This window comes from Bos indicus x Bos taurus, chromosome 11 (assembly GCF_003369695.1).
Source record: "Bos indicus x Bos taurus breed Angus x Brahman F1 hybrid chromosome 11, Bos_hybrid_MaternalHap_v2.0, whole genome shotgun sequence".
In the NCBI taxonomy this organism is placed as follows: domain Eukaryota; kingdom Metazoa; phylum Chordata; class Mammalia; order Artiodactyla; family Bovidae; genus Bos; species Bos indicus x Bos taurus.
Window position 1 is genome coordinate 29,177,966 of NC_040086.1, and position 19,978 is coordinate 29,197,943.

General features: G+C 54.4%; 1 protein-coding gene across 2 annotated transcripts in view; it reads left to right on the forward strand.

Moving 5' to 3' along the window:
- The window catches only part of TTC7A (tetratricopeptide repeat domain 7A), a 123,172-nt gene that overhangs the window by 50,341 nt on the left and 52,853 nt on the right, over window positions 1–19,978 (forward strand). For both annotated transcript variants that reach the window (XM_027555189.1, XM_027555190.1), the window contains 3 exons: window positions 9,741–9,878; window positions 11,421–11,504; window positions 15,678–15,782. In XM_027555189.1, coding sequence (XP_027410990.1) covers window positions 9,741–9,878; window positions 11,421–11,504; window positions 15,678–15,782 — 327 coding nt within the window. The remainder of the gene's footprint in view (window positions 1–9,740; window positions 9,879–11,420; window positions 11,505–15,677; window positions 15,783–19,978) is intronic.

Consider the following 19,978-nt stretch of genomic DNA (forward strand, 5'->3'; position numbering starts at 1 on the left):
CAGCCTCCGCCCTGTGGGGGAAAGCTGCGGGGCTCAGGCTTAGAACACCAGGTCCTGACTGAGATCAGCCCCCCGTGGATGTCACTGCAGCAGGCTTTGCTTGCCCCCCAGGGGTTGTGGCTTGCTTATGAGCTTTAGGTGTGGTGTACAAGGCTGCCTGCGGGGGCCTGGGTCCTGTCCTCCAGTGACCAGGGACTAAGCTGACAAGTTCCTACCTCCTCCTTCTGGAATTAAATGATATCATCAGCTTGTCAACAGAATGTTGCATGAACAGCTGGGAGCTGGGTCTGTGGTGATGGAGGGGAGTGGAAGGAACGTGTAATTCTCATGGCACAAGGCCTAGATTCAGGTTCCAGCCCTGCCACTCAGTTGCTGATGGCCCTTGGGCAGATCACCTAAGCTCTGTGAGCCTCATCTCCTCACCTCTAAAGTGACAGTAACTCACAGGGGTGAGATGCCTGTACAAGTATGTATTCATACACTCGTGCCAGTCCTTTTTTAATCTTTATTGAATTTGTTTTAATATTGCTTCTGTTTTACATCTTAGTTTCTTTGGTCACAAGGTATGTGGGACCTGGGCTCCCCAACTAGGGATCAAACCCTCACCCCCTGCATTGGAAGGCAAAGTCTTAACCACTGGACTTCCAGGGAAGTCCCATGCCACTCTTAATTCAGAGTATCATCTACTTTGTGCCAGGCCCCTTCTGGATGCCAGAAAAACAGCAGCAGACAAAATGGAGAAAACTCCCTGCCCTCATGGAGCTTACATTCTAGTGAGGGAGGTGGGCAGTGAACAAATAACTCTTCAACTATCCAGGGTTTCAGGGCCTGAGTGCTGTGCAGAAATAAGGCGGAGGGGGTAAGGCATGAAATACTCTCTAGATTTTTTCATAAGACCGCTTGTCCTGCCCCAGGCAGACACACATACACACGTGTGCATTCATACACGCACGCCTGTGCCACGGAGGCTCAGTGAGGGGAAGAGATGTGTTGGGTAGTCCAGGAGGTGGTGAGATAAAGGATGTGGCCTGAGGGGACTGGAGGAGGCGTGGGCAGGAGCAGCAAAGTCAGGTGTCCTCTGATGGAGGGGCCCCTCAGAGCTTATAAGCTGGGGACCCCTGGGTTGAGAACTAGGTTTCTAAAAATGATGCATCTGAGAGCAGTGACTGAAAGTGGAGTTTAAGAAACCAGGTCCCCCAAACAGCCAGAAACAAATGTCTCTTTGGACACCTGGACCTGTGTGATGCCAGGGTTTGTTTAGAGAACTCTGGTCAGTGGGTTGTCTCCAGCTGAGCAGGTCCTTCCTACAAGTAGATGGGGGGTAGGGGGGTGGGGGGTTGGGGTCACTGGATTAGGGGAGAAAGAGTGTATCCTTCCTCAGCCAGGTGGGGTCCATTCAAATCCAAGAGTGCCCAGGAAGGGGTGTGGATATTTGGATCCCAAGAGCAAAGTGGCCAGGATGTGGTCCTGAAAGATTTGCAGGGCGTGTGCTTGAGTAGGGGCATCTAGCTGGTTAGCCCAATGTGGGCGTAGCGGTACCAAGGCCAGATCTGGTTCTCATGGGAGAACAGTGCGCTTCTCACAGACTGAACCCCAGTTTATAATTATGGACCCTCAGCCGTAGACCAGCATCCCCTCCCTGCCCCCTACACACACCTCGGCCATCTCAGCACCTACACCATCAGGTAAGACTGCAGGGGAGTCACCTGCCTTGGGAAACGCAGGCCATCATTTTCACTTTCCTGTGCTGAGGGTTGCAGTGTTGTCTGCAGGTGGGACATCAGAAGGTGAAACTGGGAACATTTCTTGAGTCCTTTCTCTGCCAGTTTCCAAGCTGATCACCTCTTCTAGTAGGCACTGTGTTGAGCCATGTGAAAAGTAAGTTTCATATTGTTTAATCTAATATTACTATGTTCCCATCTTACAGATATGAAAAGTAAGGTCCAGGACAGATGTGTGTCTTGGTCAAGGTCATTTGTTGTTCACTTGTTAAGTCATGTCCGACTCTTTGGGACCCCCGTGGAGTGTAGCATACCAGGCTCCTCTGTCCTTCACTATCTCCCAGAGTTTGTTCAAATTCATGTCCACTGAGTAGGTGATGCTATCAAACCATCTCATCCTCTGCCACCCCCTTCTCCTTTGCCTTCAATCTTTCCCAGCATCAGGGTCTTTTCCAAAGGGTCAGTTCTTCGCATCAGGTGGCCAGAGAATCAAAGCTTCAGCTTCAGCATCAATCCTTCCAGTGAATATTCAGGGTTGATGTCCTTTAGGATTGACTGGTTTGATCTCCTTGCAATCCAAGGGACTCTCAAGAGTCTTCTGTAGCACCACAATTTGAAAGCATGAATTCTTTGGTGGTCAGCCTTCTTTATGGTCCAACTCTCACATCCATATGTGACTGCTAGAAAAACCACAGCTTTGGTCAAGGTCACATACTATAATCCTCGCAGCCATGATTCAAATCACGTCTGTGATTCACTGACTTGGTTTTCTCATCTGTAAAAGGGCCAGGGGGATAACTTTGATAATCAAGTGAGACAGGGCTTGGGAAGGGCTTTGTAAACAGGGCCTTGGCTGTCTGTATGAGAATGGTCAGCGTTTATCTCCCTGGCAGGGACAGAGGCTGGACTCTGTCTCTGCAGAGGATTTCCTATGGCCGTTGCTTGATCTGGGTGCCCAGAACCAGAATCTAGATGCCTTTCCATTAAAGCGATTCCCCCCAAACACTCCAAGTAGAAAACGGCCTTTTATTAAAATGTGACCCACGCTTGGAGCCGAGGTGGTTTCCCTCCCAGCAGTTCTTTCCCTTTTGAGGGAGGGTATGTGGCTCACTGGCCTGCACAGGCGACGTGGTGGGGATGTGGTGGGAATTCCTTGAGGCATGCGCAGCAGAAGACGTGCTCTATGGCTGGGAGGAGGCACTCTTCGAGGCTGGCTGGTTGGTTTCCTCCTCCTCACACCCAGCCTGTCACACATCTAGAAGTTTCAGACATCTGGAAGAGGGTGTTGGCGATGGAAGTAGTTTGATGTCTCATCTGAGGGTTTTCCACCTGGGGATCAGGATCTGACCACTGTGGCTCCAAGTGGTTTCTCAGAGTGACCAGACTGCCCCTGACTTCTCACCTGCCCTAGATGTACCCCCTCCTTCCCCACAGGTCACATTCTCCATCAGTTGTGGGCACCCCTGCCATGTTCCTGCTCTGACCCCTTAACTGACCACCTGAGGCTCAGCCTGACCTCCATGTACCAGCAGGATTTTCCTCATCTCCCTTTAATGCTGGCTGGGTTTGGCTGGAGGTGGTCAGGAGAAACTTCTAAAGAAGATGGCTGCCTTGCCGGCTCCTTGGGTTATCCCAATCCCTATAGGACTCACTAGGCTACGGCAACAGCTATTCCAGCACAACCAGCCCAAGAGGCAGAGTCATCACAGCTCTCCACCTCCAGGTCCCCGGTGCAGCTGCTTCAGGAAAGGGTGTTTGCAGGTTTCCTCGGCCCCTGTTTTGTGATCTGGAACTCACAGGAGTATTCTGTCTGAGTGCAGGGCTGGTAACGTAGGTATGGTTTTTGTGGCAGGCTGAGTGCGATCAGAATGAATAGGGGAGCCCTTGTCTTGCAAGAGATAAATAGGAACCGTACAAATGCTATCATAGAAATGCATAGGACATGAGTTACAACTGGCTAAAGGAGACTTGTGTTTTGTACTCAGATTTGAATTTGGGGGGCCAAAAGGGCATTTAAAAATGCCTACCCACCTACCCATCCATCCACCCACCCACCCTCCATCCATCCAGTCTTGTCTGAGCAGCGATGATGTGGCATGCGTGCTCAGCACTGGTGACAGAATGATGACAAGTTAAACCACAGCCCTTGTCCCAGATGTCCTCCTACCTAGTGGAACATGCATCTAGGGACCCGGAGGAGGGCCTGGCCCCCCAGTCAGAAGGAATTAGTTCAGTCTGCTGAACCTCAAATGCATATTCTGGTTTTTGAAAAACCATGTGTCAAAATCAGCCTGATTTTCTCACTGGATAACCAGAGGGACTCTGTCATTTCTAAAATCTTGATCTCAGGCATGAAAATGTGTTATAGCAAACTCAAGCCCCTGTTTCTTTCAGCTGGGGGAGAAGTGGCTGCTGCTGTCAGGCTCCTGGGAACTGAAAGAACACAAGGCTTGGGTTAAGAGAGGGTGGGTGGGTGGATAAGTCTCTGGGGCCTGGGATCCTGAGGTCAACAAACTAACTGCCACTCATGCCCAAAGGCAGGCAGCCAGCCATTTGAATCTTGAGTTGGCCATTCACAACCTTTATAGCCTGGACAGGTTCTTACCTCCTTGATTCTCTTGTTTTCTCATCTGTAAAATGGGACCAATAAGATCTCTTTCTCCACTGGGTGGATGAAGTACAAAAATGAACACCAAGATGCCCGGTACATTGTGGGTGGCCAACGTGTTTTTGTTTTATCCTTATAGATACCTGGTTCTGACTCAGTAATTTTAGAAAACATTTAGGTTCAGTTCTGGTTGGATGATAAACCGATTTGAGGATACAGTTTTGTTGTTGTTTTTTAAAAAGTGCTTCCCGGACTTGATTCCATTTGGAACTCCGCAGATGAGCACAGATTGTTCCAGCTTCTGGCACCTGGTTTTCTCGGACATGAGGCCCTGTGTCCTGCAGGCTGTGAGGGGAAAGGGCTTGTTAACCACTGCCAGCTCAGAATGCTCGAGGCAGTGGAGATGGGAGAGCCTCGCACCCTCGCTGGCAAGAAAGCTTCTGCTGCAGAAGCAGGGGGCTGAGAGGGGCCTGGCCAGGATCCTGTGTAGATGAGACGTGGCACAGAACATGTTATTTCTCGGTTCCGTGGGCTGGCAGCTCTCGAGCCAGTGGTAACGATGTCTGCTGGTGGGGAGCACAGCAGGAGCAGAATGTGACCGCGTCCTCCAGGGAGGGATAGGCGCAAATGCCGCTGGGAGACTCCTTTCTAGGGGGATGGCTGTGGGGGGTGAGCAGCAGGCCCGGAGGCGGGGTCCATGGCCAGCCGAGAGGCTGTCACTGAGAACGGGGCTGATGTGGTCCAGGGAGCTTGTTCTCTGCTGAGAAGCAGCCCCTGAGACCTGAGTGAGAAGCCCAGCCTCATGTTTTGCTTTGGTGCTTCCCAAGCAGAGCCACCCCAGGGCCTCTGCTGGTGTGGGCGGGGCTGGCGGATTCTTCCTAAGAGATACCTGGAGGCAGGGGACGACTTGGGGTAAAGTCAGAATGTCTAGGTTCTAATCTGGGTCCTCAACCCCCTATCTGTATGCCTTGAGTATTCTTCTTGGTCCCTCTGGATCTCCGTTTTCTCATCTGATAAAAAGGACAATAGAATAGGGGATGGTCATTGTCAGCATTATGTGATAATACTTACAAAGGACTCTACAAGTTAGTTCCCTTTCCCTTTACCCTGCTTGTGTCCAGGATCAAAGGAGAAATGGGGCTGTCAGGGCTGTCTGTGGTCAGGGCTGTCTGTGGCCCTGCGGCCAACAGAGGCTGGGGACCAGGGCTGGCCGAGAAGCCCATAGGGCCGCAGGTACTTAGGGCAGTAGAAGCTTGTCCTAGACTGGCTGTCGGAGGTGCAGCCTTAACTCCTGGAGACCGCGCACAAGTTAGCAAAGCTCCTCGCACAAGTTCCCATCTGTAAAGGGAACACCGGCAGTGTCATCCCGCCCTTCCATGGGGTTAGTATGAGATCATGGCAGTGATAATTCAGCTTCTAAAATGCGTGGCACCCACACGAGGGGTGGCCGTTTGAGCAAGGGCCATCCTGTCTGAGGTGTCACGCTGCTGGTCCATCTGGGGCAGAAGACATGCCCTTGTGGGTGTTTTCTTAAGGCGTGATTTTGCTTCATGGGTACATGTCCAAAGGCCACAGTGGGTCACACTGGATGATGGAGGGGTGGGAAGAGCATGTTTCTTTGACTTTTCCTCTTCTGACCTGCTTGGTCTGGGGAGACTGCCCCTTGGAAGGACAGCAGAGCAGAGGGTCCAAGGCTAGGAGCTGGCACAGGTGATGAGCCCTGCCTGGGATTAAGTGCATGAAGTAAACAAGAGCAGGGCACCCCCCGAAGTGGAGGAGCCTGAGGTTTTGCAGGGGAAAACAGGAGAATAGCCTGTCATTATCCCAGACTAGTAAGGAGTGGGGTGATGAGAAGAACATTTAGTTTCCATACGGTTCATGACTGTCACTGCATCTGACGTGCAGGACGTCCTTGTGAGGACATTTAAATGGTGGAAGGGAAGTATGTGAGGGGGCCAAGGGTGAGGCAGGCAGCTGATGGAGCTGGGCGCAGAGTTGTGGCCTGAAGGAGGGAGCTCAGTGGAGGAGGAGGGAGCTCAGTGGAGGAGAAGGGAGCAGGGCAGCTAGGGCGCCCTGGGTGGGGACTTAAGACCCCAGAAGGTCTGAGGCCCTGTGCACCGAGGCCTGCTCTGGTCCCAGAGCTGCATGTGAATTCACCCTGTCACCAGCGCCCCCACCCCCGCCCCGAACTGTGGCTTCCTTTTTTCTTTTCTGGTTCTCCCCCACCCCACCCCGTTGTCATGGTTACATATACATGCTACCCAGCTGCCCTGCAAACCCGGGAGTGTTTCACCGCAGCCCTGCCCCAAAACCATAGCAACTGCTTGCAAACTTCTGCTTTTGGGTTTCCTTTGGGGAACCACACTTCCCTCTTGGTACAGGTGCCAAGTCCTGAGGACCCCTGGGAAGATGCCTTTCCTACTGTCTCCGTGTTGGGGTGGGAGGGAGTCCTCAGACAGGGGAGATGCTGTGTGGTTCCCTTATCCATTCCTGTCCTTCTAACCTAAGGCTTGCCCAGAGCTTAGGAGTCCACGCCTTCCTCCTACCAACCACACACATTCAGAGACACTGTTCTCTTAAAGGTCAGGGTCTAGGGCAACAGGAGGAAGTTTCCACATGAGGGCCAGAATCTTTCTGTTTCAGATGTCACTTGAGAGTGCTGTGTGCAGGCTTGTGCTGGGGCTGGCAGGCTAGAGATGAGCAAGGTGCATTCCTGCCCTGAGAACTAATGAGCAAGGGGGGCATGTGGGGCCCAGGTGTGTGCCTAGGGTTGGGAGAGGATGTGAGGTGGGCAACCTCACCTGGCAAGACAAGTCAGGGAGAGCAGCAGAAGGAAGGGGTCCCCAAATTGAGAACACAGATGGGCCTTGGTGAGGGGAGGGAGCTGCAGGGAAGGACCTGGGAGCTAGTGGAGAGAAGCTGGCCAGCGGCATAGGGCTCCTTCGCAGCCACAGAAAGGAGTGGGGTTCTGGCAGGGTGCTCCTGGAGGACAGGCCAACCAAAGCTTACTGCTTACTGTCCCCTACAGTAGACTGGGTCCTCGATCCTGCAGGGTACTGCTGCTGTGTCCTTTTCCACAGCCCCTCCCTGAGAGCAGGGACTGTGTCTCCCCCCCTCTCAGCTCCAAACCTCCGGGCCCCATCCCACCATAGAGGCAGCCCCCACCCTGGGTGGCCGAGAGCTGGGGAGTTGCTGGAGGTGGAGGAGTGGGCAGGTCCATGGCTGGGCACAGAGTGGGTTTTGTGTTCCTTGGTGAAATAGCTGCTGCCAAGGCTGTCCTTAGAATCTCTTCTCTTCCTGTTAGTGTCTGTGTGGGTGGATTTCACTGGGAAGGAGGGGGATTTCTTTGGCACTTTCCCTCTCCACTTAACCCTTTGGCACCTGAGCGGCTCTTGTTTACCAGGCTGGTACTGGGACTCAACCTTTCTGGGGATCTTCTTCCATCCCCAGCACCCTCTCCTGGGGCAGTCTGTGCCCATCAGGGTAGTGGACAGCCCTGGCCTGTTGTGCCCAGAGGAGCAGCCCCATCAAGGCCATTGGGCTGCCTTACTGAAAAGCCCCCACGAGTGAGTCACGTCCTTGGGTCTTACAGGCATTTTGGCTTCTAGAAGCCTCTGGGAATGCACGTCAAGCCTGCACGGTGGGACATGTCCAGAACCTATAATCCAAATACCGTTGAGCTTTTGCCTCTGTAGCCATCACCCTTGGGAGCCCCAACCCCTGCCCTGGCGGAGGCAATAGTAGTCTTACATGGAAGGAAGTTGTGAGGACCACCTATGGACACATTGTTTGAACCTGACCAACAGGATCTGGGTTTTAAGGGTCAGGAGGAGGTCTTTGACCTGTCAAAGAGGTCAAGTCCCTGGGTCTGAGGTCCTTTGTGGGGTAGTAGAGGAGAGTGAGTCTCGACTCATGAAAGGGGGTTCAGCCCTTTCTACAGAGGGAGGGGGTGCTGGGAAGGGACCCCTTTGGTGGAGAGGAGGCAAGAGGAGGGAGGACGCTGGGAGCGGCCAGTGGGAGCGTCTGCCCAGAACCCAGCTTTGCTTCTGCTCAGACACAGCCCTCAGAGAGAGAGAGAGAGAGAGAGAGAGAGAGAATGTGTGTGTGTGTGTGTGTGTGTGTGATTGGAGGAGACACAGGGGGACCAGAGCATTCCTAGCCTTCCCCCAACCCTGTCAGGATCCCCATGACCCCTGTTTAGCTTCTCCTGAGTGCTGTCCCCAGAATGTGAGTGTACAAGAATGGGTGGGACCACAGGCCACAGAACAAGTGGGTCGCCAGTTCCTGATGGGGGGATTTCTAGCTTGGGTTTACAGAGCTCCTCCTTTAAATTGTGCAGACTCGCCCACTCCTAAAGCACGTTTTCTCTTGCCCCTCCCCTCCCAGAGCAGTCCCTGGCAACTCTGAGCTACTGGACTCCTGGGTGCCAGATGCCAAGCACAGAGACCTTGGGTTGTGGGGAAGTTTCTGAGGACAGAGGAGAGTTCCATAGTGAGAAGTCAGGGACAGGGTCTGGGCCGGACATGGGGGTGATGGGAAGGAGGTATAGGGGTCCTTATCGGAGGAACTTGGGGGCACCTTCAGAGGAAAAGGGCGCGGAGCGGCCACCACCCAAACTCTAGTCCTGTGAGTCAAGCCGCAGAGCCGCCCCCAATCTTGTCAGTTCCCAGTGTTATCTGAGGGTTGTCCTGTGAGTGGATGATTACACACACAAGGACTGTCCCAGAGGACAGCTGGCCTGTCCTCTCAGCAATGCCAGTGTCCTGGAGACAGAGGAGGGCCACGGGACTCCTAACAGTGAAAGGAGGCACAAGAGACTTGGTGCCCACCTGCAGAGCATGATCCTGGGTTGGATCCTGGCATGACGGCTCTTCCATGAAGGCATCGGTGGGACGGGAGGCAAGATCTGAATATGAGCTGCTCGTAGAAGATAGAGGGGACAGTGTTCCATCTCCTGAATTTGGCATTTCTGTTGTGGTTATAGAAAGAGTGTCCTATTTAGGGATGAAAGTTCAAGTTGCTCTAACTGGCTACCATAACTACTGCTGCTGCTGCTACTACTGTTACTAGAGAGTCAAAGCCACTGTGATCCACATTACCAAGTTGGGTTTACTGCTCTTGTATTACTGTTCTTGCAACTTTTCTGTAGGTTGGACAGCTTGCAGAATAAAACACTGAATAAAATCAGGAGCAGGGACTCAGGACTGCTCCATCACCCCAGCCTGGGCTACAGGTGGAGGGTTTGCTTGCTGTCGTGGTGGTGGGGAAAGGCTCTGGCTGGCTCTAGGAGTGTGGCCTGGGTCAGCAGCGAAAGGGTGAAGGTCACTGGGCCTCAGAGGCAGGGGCCCTGTGAAGACAGGCACCTGTTTATTCTCTGTCCTCACTCTTTTCTAAACCGTGTCTCCCCACAGGCCACTCGGGATGTGGTGCTGAGCCGGACACCGGAGCAGGAGGAGGACCGGGCCGTGAGCCTGCAGAATGCGGCGGCCATCTATGACCTGCTGAGCATCACGCTGGGCAGGCGGGGCCAGTATGTCATGCTCTCCGAGGTACAACCCCCTCCTCATCCCTCCCCTGCCGCCACCAAGAGGTCCGGCTCTGTTCTTAGGAGACCCAGCGCAGAGAGGGGCTGCCCTTCACTGGCAGAGTGTATCTGTTTTTTCAAATGTTGTCATGTGTTTTTTCCTTTGAAAGAGCACGTGGTGTTATATAGCGAAGCCCAAGAGGATAATTATCCACCCCTCCGTTTCCCCTGGAGGTGATGCTGGTTTTCTGTGACTGCCTCTCCTGGAGGGGTTCTGAGCTGAGAGTGGTTGGGAGCCTGGATCCCCCTCCCACCCCCTCTAGAATGGGCACCCCCATTGTATTGGGCAGACCCTACTGGGGCAGCACTCCATGGGCTGGACCCAGGGGATGGTCCCGCTCCAGGATGTGAGGACCAGGGGCACAGAGCTGCCCGTCCCTTCTGCCCTCCCCCGGCACCCAGGGCGAATGGCATGTGCACATATTTGAGCTTTCAGATCCAAGCTGAGATCAAGGGTGGCTCTAGGGCCCTGGGCTTAGGTGGCCCTCTCAGCAGCAGATTCTCTGTCCACATGTTTGGGAGAGCTCCCGAGAGGAGGGGCAGTGACACCTGCCGAGCCCTTGCTTACACCAAGGCACCACGGGAGGCGCTTCCAGAAGATACCATCTTTAGTATCAGGAGATAAGTGGTCTCTTAAGTTCGCCAGTGAGGAGGGCGAGGCCTGGTCAGGTGGTTCTGCCCGGGTGCAAGGGAGTGTGTTGAGTCAGCACGGGAGACCCAGGCCACTGAGCTCTGCAGGTGCCTGTGTGTGGCCCTGTGCCCCTCACCTCTGTCCCCGGCCCGCCTGACTGGGACCATACGGTGCATCCTGGCCTCATGTGCTGGCTCTGCCTCTGTCGCCGGGAACCACTCCTGTTGGTTACTGTCAGGTCTCACGGTCAGCCCCTGACTTGGGGTGGCCCCGATAAGAGGGCCAGGGAGCAGATGGTTTTTCTTGATGGTTGTCGCGAAGAGCAGAAGGAAGCCTGTGCATTCGGGCATCATTCTGTACACGGGCTTCAGAGTCAGTAAGTTTGTTGCTTACTGGCCCTGCAACTCTGGCAAATCAATCAAGTCTCAGCTTCTTCATCTGTGCAATGGGGGTAATTAGAGAAGCTGCCTCAGTGAATTGTTGGGAAGAGTAAATGTGTTTGTCCATGTAGAAAGCTGAGGATGGTGCCAGGCATAATAGTGAGAATTGTCAACTATTATTTTTATTGGTTGTTCACATTTTGAAAGCGCTGTCACAAATCTCATTTCATGCGCTTTTCACTGTCGCCCTGATGTGGTGTTCACATGATACGGTGGAGGGAACCCAGGGCCAGAGAGGGTGAGAAGCTTGTGCAAGGACACGCAGCATGCGATGGTAGAGACAGGCTGCCCCTGGAGTCCTCTGCAGGAACCAGGTGTGAGCTCTGGCTGCCTCCAGCGCAAGTGGCTGGAGCAGTGATTCCCCTGGAACGGTGTGGGTGGGCCAGGGCAGGGAGGACCCCTGAAGGGAAAGTGTTGACCGACTCCCTCTTCGCAGTGCCTGGAGCGAGCCATGAAGTTTGCATTTGGAGAATTTCACCTCTGGTACCAGGTGGCCCTGTCCATGGTGGCCTGCGGGAAGGTAAGGCCCAGGGCAGGCTGGGGGCTGCACACTCCCCCTCAGAGGGGGCTGGGGGCTCCACTCTCCACTAGTCCCTCGCAGAGGCTGGCAAAGGGTGGGGCAATGATTCAGAAATATTGTCCCGCAGCGGATGTTAATCTCCAGGGAATGAGGGGCACGAAGGGTGGCCCACAGACCCCAGGGTGAACCTGATGTCTTATCTGGGAGTTACGACGGGGCCAGGTGTATAGGTGTGAATCTGTGGATGGTTTTCTCTGAGTATGTGTGCACACGCGGGGCGTTGCAGCATTTCTGCCTGCGAGCTGGTTGGTGTGATTGCCTGAGACAGGCATGGACGTGGGTTCCCAGCGAGGGGAACGGTGTTCTGTTGGGGGCTGCATCTCTTCTCGTCTGGGAGTGTGGCAGCAGGAAGGACCTTCTTGCAAGTCCAGAACTTCCCTAGGAGGGAGGGGTTGAAGGGTAGAGCAGAGCACCCCCCTTCTCCCAAGGAAGTGTTTTGGGTGCTCTGCGAGGTGGATGTGCTGGGGTGGTCAGGAGGAGTCCTGCCCGGAGCAGGGCTGACCTTATCCAGGTCTCCAGAACTGTGTTTGCCCTCCACCACCCTCTCCCCAAGCCCTGTCCCTGCACCCACTGGTTTTCCCTCCCATGAGAATCACACTTACATAAGCCTCTATTCTCAGCAGTGACATGAAAGGAAAACCTTTCCGGAGCTGGGTGCTGAGGGTGTTGGGGCTGAGGATGCTACGAATGCAGGAAGTAAGGAGGCTTGAGCTCACAGATCGTTCCAAGAGCTATAAACACCCAGAGCCCAGTTGTGGGGCTGAGGGAATTCCTCCCCTGCCACCCCCAAGCCATTTGTGCCACCTGCTCTTCTAGCCCTGCAGTCGTCTCCAAGGAGGGTCCTCCTGGGCTTGCCAGCACCCTCCCCGCCACCCCACCCCACCCCACCCCCGAAAGGAGGCTATGCTCACCAGGTTCTGGTGGGGATGGGGGAAGAGCAAGTGCCTCTTCTGACAGGTGGGAAGGGGTTGGAGAAGTACAGCCAAGAATCAAGCAGGAGCCTTCTCTGCACCCTTGTTACCTTGCCAAGCGTTTTTCTTCCCAGCCTCTTCCCCTTCCCTCATCATCTTGGCCACCTCACAGGGCATCCTGTAAGTCATGACATGATGTACCCTGGCTGTGTGCTCAGCAGGGTCTTGTTGAGGGTCAGAGGGAGCTCAGAACACAGATGGGTTGAGGCCAAGGGGAGGAAGAAGGGGGCTGGGGCTTATATGGAGCCTGGGTAGGTAGCTGATGATGACATTTGACAGCTTCTTTCTGCCTCGAGGAAACAGAGAAAGAGCCTCTAGTCTGAGTATGGTCTGGGAGGAGAGGCCCAGGGCTAGGTCTCCACCCTTCTGTAGGTCGTGGACCACTTTGAGATGCTGAGGAAAGCTGGGGACCCCTCCTCAGAAGAATGCACTGCTCTCAGATGTTAGCTTTAATTTCTGGGGGTGCTCCTGGAAGGCCCCCGTTTCAGGAGAAAGTGTCACACCAACCTGGGAATTACGAGGTCTTCAACCCCCTTACTGAAAAGAGCCAGGCTCAGAGAGGTTCAGACGCAGCCTGGCACACCCCAGAATCTGGGGAGCTGGTGTCATGGCCTGGCTCCTTCCCAGAACAGGAAGGTAGACACAAGAATGGGCTTACAGGCAGGAGGTTGGAGTGATCAGTGAGTGCCTCGTGCGTGAGGCCCCACAGGCTGTGTCACACCTACACCTGGGTTAGTGCAGCAGGAGATTGCTCTGGATGCAGGCTCTCCATCCCCACCCCTCAGGAACCCTGCACACCAGCTCAGCCTGCCTGGTTGGCCCATGCAGCCCTGGGAAGAATAGCCAGACCTTGTCCTTTGCCAGGAGCCTAAGGTGGGAATCCAGGTTCTGTCCCTGCAGTTGTGTGCAGAAGGTGAGGCCAAGCGGATATGAGTATATCCGGCACCTCCACCTGCAGGAAGAGAGGACAAGTTTCCTGGCATGATTTAGGTCGCTTCTTCTCTTGGTCTCCTCAGTGGCTGCGTTGCTAGGTAACCAGCATGACAAAAAAAGAAAAAAAAAAAAGAGCCAGCAGCTCTGACTGAGGAGTCCTCAGATGGCTCCTTAAATAGCAGTGTTTCCTGGTCCAGGTCGGGGTGGGACATGGAGGGTCAGGGTTAGAGAAGTCTGGGTTTCAGGGATGCTGAGGTCAGCAGCCAGGGAAAGGGAAAGGGCTTGCTTCGGGGTGGGGCAGAGGGGGCCACAGCGAGGGGCTGGGAGCAGCCTCCAGAGAGAGGGTTTTGGGAGAGGGGGGTGGCCTGGCACCTCCTGCCAGCCCTTCGCTGGCCTCTCTCGCCACAGCCCACACCGAGAATCCCCCTGCCCCACAGGCCCCCAGCCTCCCAGCTGGTCGTATGCTAACACTCTCTTGGTCTCTTACCCTCTTCTTTCCTGAGAGAGCAGTGGTGCGGGGCTTTGTCCTCTCCACCCAGCCTTTCTGTGGGTCTCTTGCCCCTCCCAGCAGGGACCCCATAACTCCCAGTGCCACGCTTGACACGGAGCAGGCCCGAGGCTGAGACACCTGAAATCAGCCTAATAAGCCTGAGCCCAGAGCCCAGGGAAGTCTGTCACATCTGGGCTGAGAAAAGCTCTCCTTTCTCTGCGGGGAAAGGAAAGGCAGGTAGAGAAAGGCAGGGTCCCAGGCTGGACACAGACCAGTGGGGCCCCAGGTCTGTGTCCACTAGTCTCCGTACTGTGCTGTGAACAGGGAGCCTTCACAGAGTCCCCATGTCCTCACGGGGCCTCTGGAGTAGCCAGGGAGGATGAAGCTAACTAATGGTGGCGAGCTGGGCCAACAGTAGGGCCCAGCTTGTGGGAATTGTAGTTACACACATGTGCACACGTGCGTGCACATGCGTGTGTAGGAGGGAGACGGAAGCCTCCTCGCTGGCCAAGGTAGGCAGGATAGGACAGTGGTTAAAGTCAAACTCTTCAAACCCCAGCTCAGCCATTTATAGTCAGTGTGGCTTCAAACACACCACTTCTCTGCATTTCAGTTTCCTCATCTGTAAATAGGGACAGTGAAACAGGAGGGAAGGGGGCAGGGACAGCCTTTAGGATGTGATGAAATAGTTGGAATAATCCTCCCACTCATTAGCCTATAGAGTTACCCAGCCCGTAAAAACTGACTGTGCCATATTTCAAGGGTGCTCTCTCTTCTGGCCCACACTCTGTGGAGTGTGTTTCTCCCTAAATAAATCCACTTCTTACCTATCACTTTGTTTCTGTCACTGAATTCTTTCTGTGATGAGACATCAAGAACCTGAGCTGCATTAGGTCCTGAGAACCAGGTGTGTGATCTCAGTTAAAAGACCATAGGTTCAAGCCCCAATCTGAGTTATATGGTTTCAGTAGCAACCTACCTCATAGGAGAGTTGTCAAAAATAAATGACTTCATATTTATAAAGCACTTAAAACAGAGGTCAGCAGACTTTCTGTAAAGGGTCAGAGAGTAAACATTTTTACTTTGTAGATCAAACAATCTTTGTGGGAACTATTCCACTCTGCCTTTGCATCGTGAGAGCATTTGTAGGCAATACTCGTCTGAATGCGTGTGGCCAAGTTCTAATAAAACTTTATTTACAGAAGCAGGCAGAGGGCCACATTTGGCCTGTGGGCTGGGCTTTACTGACCCTCCACACTTGGCCATCCTCAGCATGTCTGTGGCCCCATCTCCATGGCTTCTTTCCTGACAGCCTTTTTGCTCCTGCCAGTCTCCATGTGGGTGTGTCCTCTTCTTATCACCTGTAGAACCTTATCACCTCTCAGAGATTTGAGAGAGTTTCCTTCTACCTCTAAAATTCCTGTGGTTCACATGTGAATTCCTTTTGAAGAGTTTCCCTATTTTTTCTCCTTAGCTCTTGTTACATCACCTCTGGCAAGGGTCACAGCCTCCATTTTCCAGATGAGGAAACAGCCCCGGGGGGACTTGCCTGCCACCACCGCCTGGGGTCCTTCCAGTGGGCCTCTTCCTGGCTTGGGAGGAAAGGGGTGCAGGGCAGGGGCTGGCCGTTTGGGAGATGCCCCCACTGAAGGCATGAAACACCCAGTCTGCTGCAACCCAGGGCTATGAGTGACCATGTTGCCGCCCTTTCTCCTGCAGTCATCCTATGCCGTGTCTCTGCTGCGGGAGTGCGTGAAGCTTCGGCCCTCGGACCCCACCGTGCCCCTGATGGCCGCCAAGGTCTGCATCGGGTCCCTGCATTGGGTGAGTGATTCCGGTCGCAGGGCCCAGGTCCTGGCAGCTTCCTGCAGGAGGGTGGCAGCAGGTGGGTGCATCTTGCTGTGTGTGGAAGGGGTGGGGGAGTGGAGAATGGCTTCTGAAAACTCCAGCCTTCATCCCCCAACTCAGGATGGTGTCAGGTTTGTGCTTTAGCCTTGACTTTCTCCAGGGAGCCAAATGTGGAGTCAGAAGACAGGGTGCCCCCACCTGCCCAGCACAGGGGAAATGAGCAGGACCTTGGAGTTAACCTGGGCTAGCCCACCGTTCAGAGTCGGAACCAGCTCTGTGCTGGATGGGAGGGTGGTCTCTCTGTCAGCCACCTCCTTCCCTCTGGACTCCAGCACCCAGTCCCTGCCTTGTGCTCAGCTGCCTGCTTACCACTCTCTGCTGAGGCGGCTGAACTACAGACGAGCTCAGCGTTCGCCCTCTCCCCACAGCAACTTTCCCTCTAGGAGGTCAGCAGGGGGAGTGGGGAAGGAGCCCTGGCCCAGGAACCCAGAGCGCCAGGCCTCGCCTGCTGCTCCCCTCATCCTGGCTCCCTGGCTGCTGCTCTCGGCCTGGGGGATCTTGCAGCGGTGCCTCTGCCCGGCTGTCTGCTCTCGCTGGAAGCTCCTTTGCCCACGTTCCTGGCTTCCCACATCAGCCTCCTACGTCCAGGCCGTCCTGTTTCTACCCTCTTCAACTAGAACAGTGCAGCGTCTCTCCCACGTGTTGGCTTTCAGCCCCACCTACATCTCTCTTCAAGCTCAATAAGCCTAGTTCCTTCATTGACCCAGTGTCTCCCAAAGAGGGAGCTTCTTCCATACATGTCCCTCCCATTCCTGATGTCCTGACACCCCTGCCTGCCCTTGTTGTCGGGTGCCCAGCTTGTTCCAGAGCAACAGGGGCTAGGTTCCAGGTGCCTCTGGTAGGTGCTTCAGAATTAGCAGCCTCTCCAACCCCTCCATCTCTGGGGAGGGAGATTTTGCGTTCTAACCCTTCCCACTAAGTATGCTGAGGACCCTCTCAGAGGGCCTCCGCCTCGCCACCCAGTGGGCCTGATCCTGGCTCTGCTGCAGGGACTGGCTCCCTTGGATTGGGGGTGGGGGCGGGAGCAGCACCTTTCCCTCTGTTCCCTGGTCCTCGGGTCCCCGTGTATGACGTGCGAGTATGGCCCTGCCTTGGCCCCACCCGACTGTGGGAGATGGGGGAGGAGAAAGCATGGCTTTTGGCCCCAGGCTTTATGACGTCCTGTAAGACTGATCTGTAATAGGCTCTCAGCATTTGGAGGAGGCAGCGTGATGAGGGGGGTAAGAGTTTCACCGTCGTGTGGTATAAATGACGAAAGTCAGGAGAGGGCTGGACAGGTCAAGGAGGCCTCCAGGAGGAGAGGGCCTTGGATGGGGCTCAGAGGTGGTCCCTTCCATCCCAGCTTGCTTTCCTCAGCTTCATGGTTACTGGGGAAGTTGCCTGTCCCCCCAGTGTTTTTCGGGAGACTGTTGGCATCGTCCACCCTAGAGAACAGGGTCCCCTCTGGGTGGCATGTGGGTACCAGCAGAGTGAGGACCCAGGCTGAGCACAGCAGTGGCGGGTGGTCATGTGAGCCAGAGGATGCAGAGCGTGGGCTCGCTGACCCCTAGCTCACAGCCCTGTGTGTTCCCAAGGCTCCAGAGAGGGGCCTCAAGTGCATCCCTGGGATGAAGCCCAAATACCCACCTCGCCAAGGGTGGGTGGGGAGGGCATCTGTGCTCCCAGGGGCTGCCGGCTCTGAGACGGCTGTGGGTCCACCCAGGCAGTGCCGCCCTTGCCAGGAAGCCCTAAATTTAGGTCTTCCCACCGCGGAGGAGCTGTTTCCCTTAGCAGTATAATGACAGTAATTATGTGCATTCAGATTACATGGTAATAAAATTAGGATCCAATCAGTCCAAATTGAAATCAGATGAGTTGGGAGCAAAGTAATCAATGACAACATAAATAGAAAAGCCCAAAAGGAAACCTCAGCATGCAGACTTGACATCCGAAATAGGGAGGAGAGTGAGTGAGCCATTTAACCTTGGCTGAGAAACATATTTGGGTTTGGGGGCCGGTTTGAACTAGAGTTTAAATCAGGTCCAGGCTAGAGCGTGGTCCTGCTGTAGGGCTGGGGTGGGCTCCTGGCAGCCTTCCTTGCTCTGGAACCTCATTTCTCGTACCTTCCCTAAAGCCCCATTTATACCTGCCTTGGACACTTAGCATGATGCATTGCGTTTCCTGTTGCATATGTTTCTTGAAGGCAGGAACTCTCTCTCCTCTTTCTTGAAACTGCAGCCCAGAGTTCATGCCGGGTGCTGATTGGATGGATCCTACTTGGCAAGGAGTTCTGCCTTGTATGGTACTTGCCTTTCCATCTAAACAGGAAGCTTCTTCACATATTGTGTCTCATATCCTCAGCCCTTTGCTCCCACAAAGAACCCTGCACATAGTAGGTTTTCAGAAATATAGATTGACTTTGGCTCCAGCCGGCCGGGAGGGACAGGTGTGGGAAATCTACATTTGGTTCACGGGTCTCCCTGCTTGCTCCCTGGGTTGGTGCTGGGCCGAGAGCAGGCTGTGGGTGGCCAGGGGCAGCCTGTTCTCCTAGGAGACCACGGGAAGGGTGGCCCACGCTCTCTGTCCTCAAGGCTATGAGCAGGAAGAAAGGGTCTGACAGGCAGGCAGAGGGGCGCTGGTGCGGGTGGCAAGCACAGATCCTGAAAGGCGTCTGACGCCACCTCCGTCTCCTTCCTTCATGTCTCTTCTGACTCACGTCAGCCCCCAGCAGGCCCAGCCAAGCCCCATGAGCAGGGGATGGAGATCTGGGGGTGGACAGTTTGGCCCAGGTTGCAGGAAGGGAGGCTGAAACTGGGACTTGGAAAAATGAGTTGTGCTGGGTGAAAGCAGACTAGGTGGCCATGTGCCCAGAGGTGGGGCACCTGTTACCTTCATGTCCTGTCCTTATGCCTAGGGCTAATGTCCCTATGCCCAGAGCCAGTGTGGGATGCTCCGGGCTGGGTCTGAGAGCAAGATTGCCCAAGTGAGAGTGGGTGAGGAGGGGCCTGGGCAGAGGGACCTGTGATATCCCAGGGTTGAGAGCACTGGTCCCGCCGTTTATTCTGAGTGGAGGAGGGTGTCGTGTCCAGGCTCTGACCTGGTGACAGCGGTGGGGCAGCCTCCTGCCTCAACATGGCAGTGTCTTGCCAGGGTCCCAGCCAGTTATTCGAGGCATGAGAAAGAGGAGCTGTAAATATTTTTTCATATCCCTGCAAACAAAATTAGTTCAAATTCATTTAATTAAAAAGATTAAAACCTTTCTAGGCGGCTAGGGGGTGTGTGTGTGTGTGTCACATGTGGAAGGAGAGGAGGTTGTGGAACTGAAAAGCAAGCCATGCTTGTTTTTTAAAAAGTCTGTGGTGCTGTCCTTCAGCCTCTTCCCCTAAGGGGGTGGATGGGGTAGTGGAAAGAGTGTAGGCTTTGGAGGCTGAGAGGATAGGGTTCAAATTCCTGGCCTCCCACTTAGTAGCTGTGTGACTCTGGGTAAGTAATTTGCCCTCTCTGTGCCTTATCAGTAACCTGGAGATAGTTGCATCCACCATTACAGGATGGCTGTGACCCCCAGGGCTGAGCAGTGTCCCTGCTTAGCACGTGGGAGGTGCCTGGTCAATGGTAACCATCCCTGTGATGGCCCCTTTGAAATAGAAGCCTCTCAGAAAGGATGCGCCTTTGTGGTGTTGCCTTTGTTTTTTGAGATTCAGAAAGATGGATTAAGTGTTTTGGAGTCCAGAAAGAATGCCAGCTGTCCTGCCTTGAGCTTGTGGAGATACGAAGAGTACCTGTTACTTCCAGGAAGAAAAAATGTGTTTGGGGGAGAGCAAATAACAATAGGTCCTGGACCCTGTGGGAAGCAACTTAGGACAAACGGGAGGTGCTGTTTAAACAGAGCTTTGCAGGCTCAGAAGTGACCTTTCTCTGGCTCCCTGGGCAGGAGGAAGGGGTACAACCAGCCTGGTGCCTGCGAGATGAACCAGGCAGCCCGAGCAGGAGCAGAGTGTACAAGCCAGGAGCCTGGCTGTGCGGGGACCAAATTAGGAGAATTGGAGATAGGCAGGAACTTGGAAAAGCACGGGAACACTTCCTTACTTACAGAAAGCAAAAGCAAAGGATCAAAATGCTGCATCCTTTCTTAC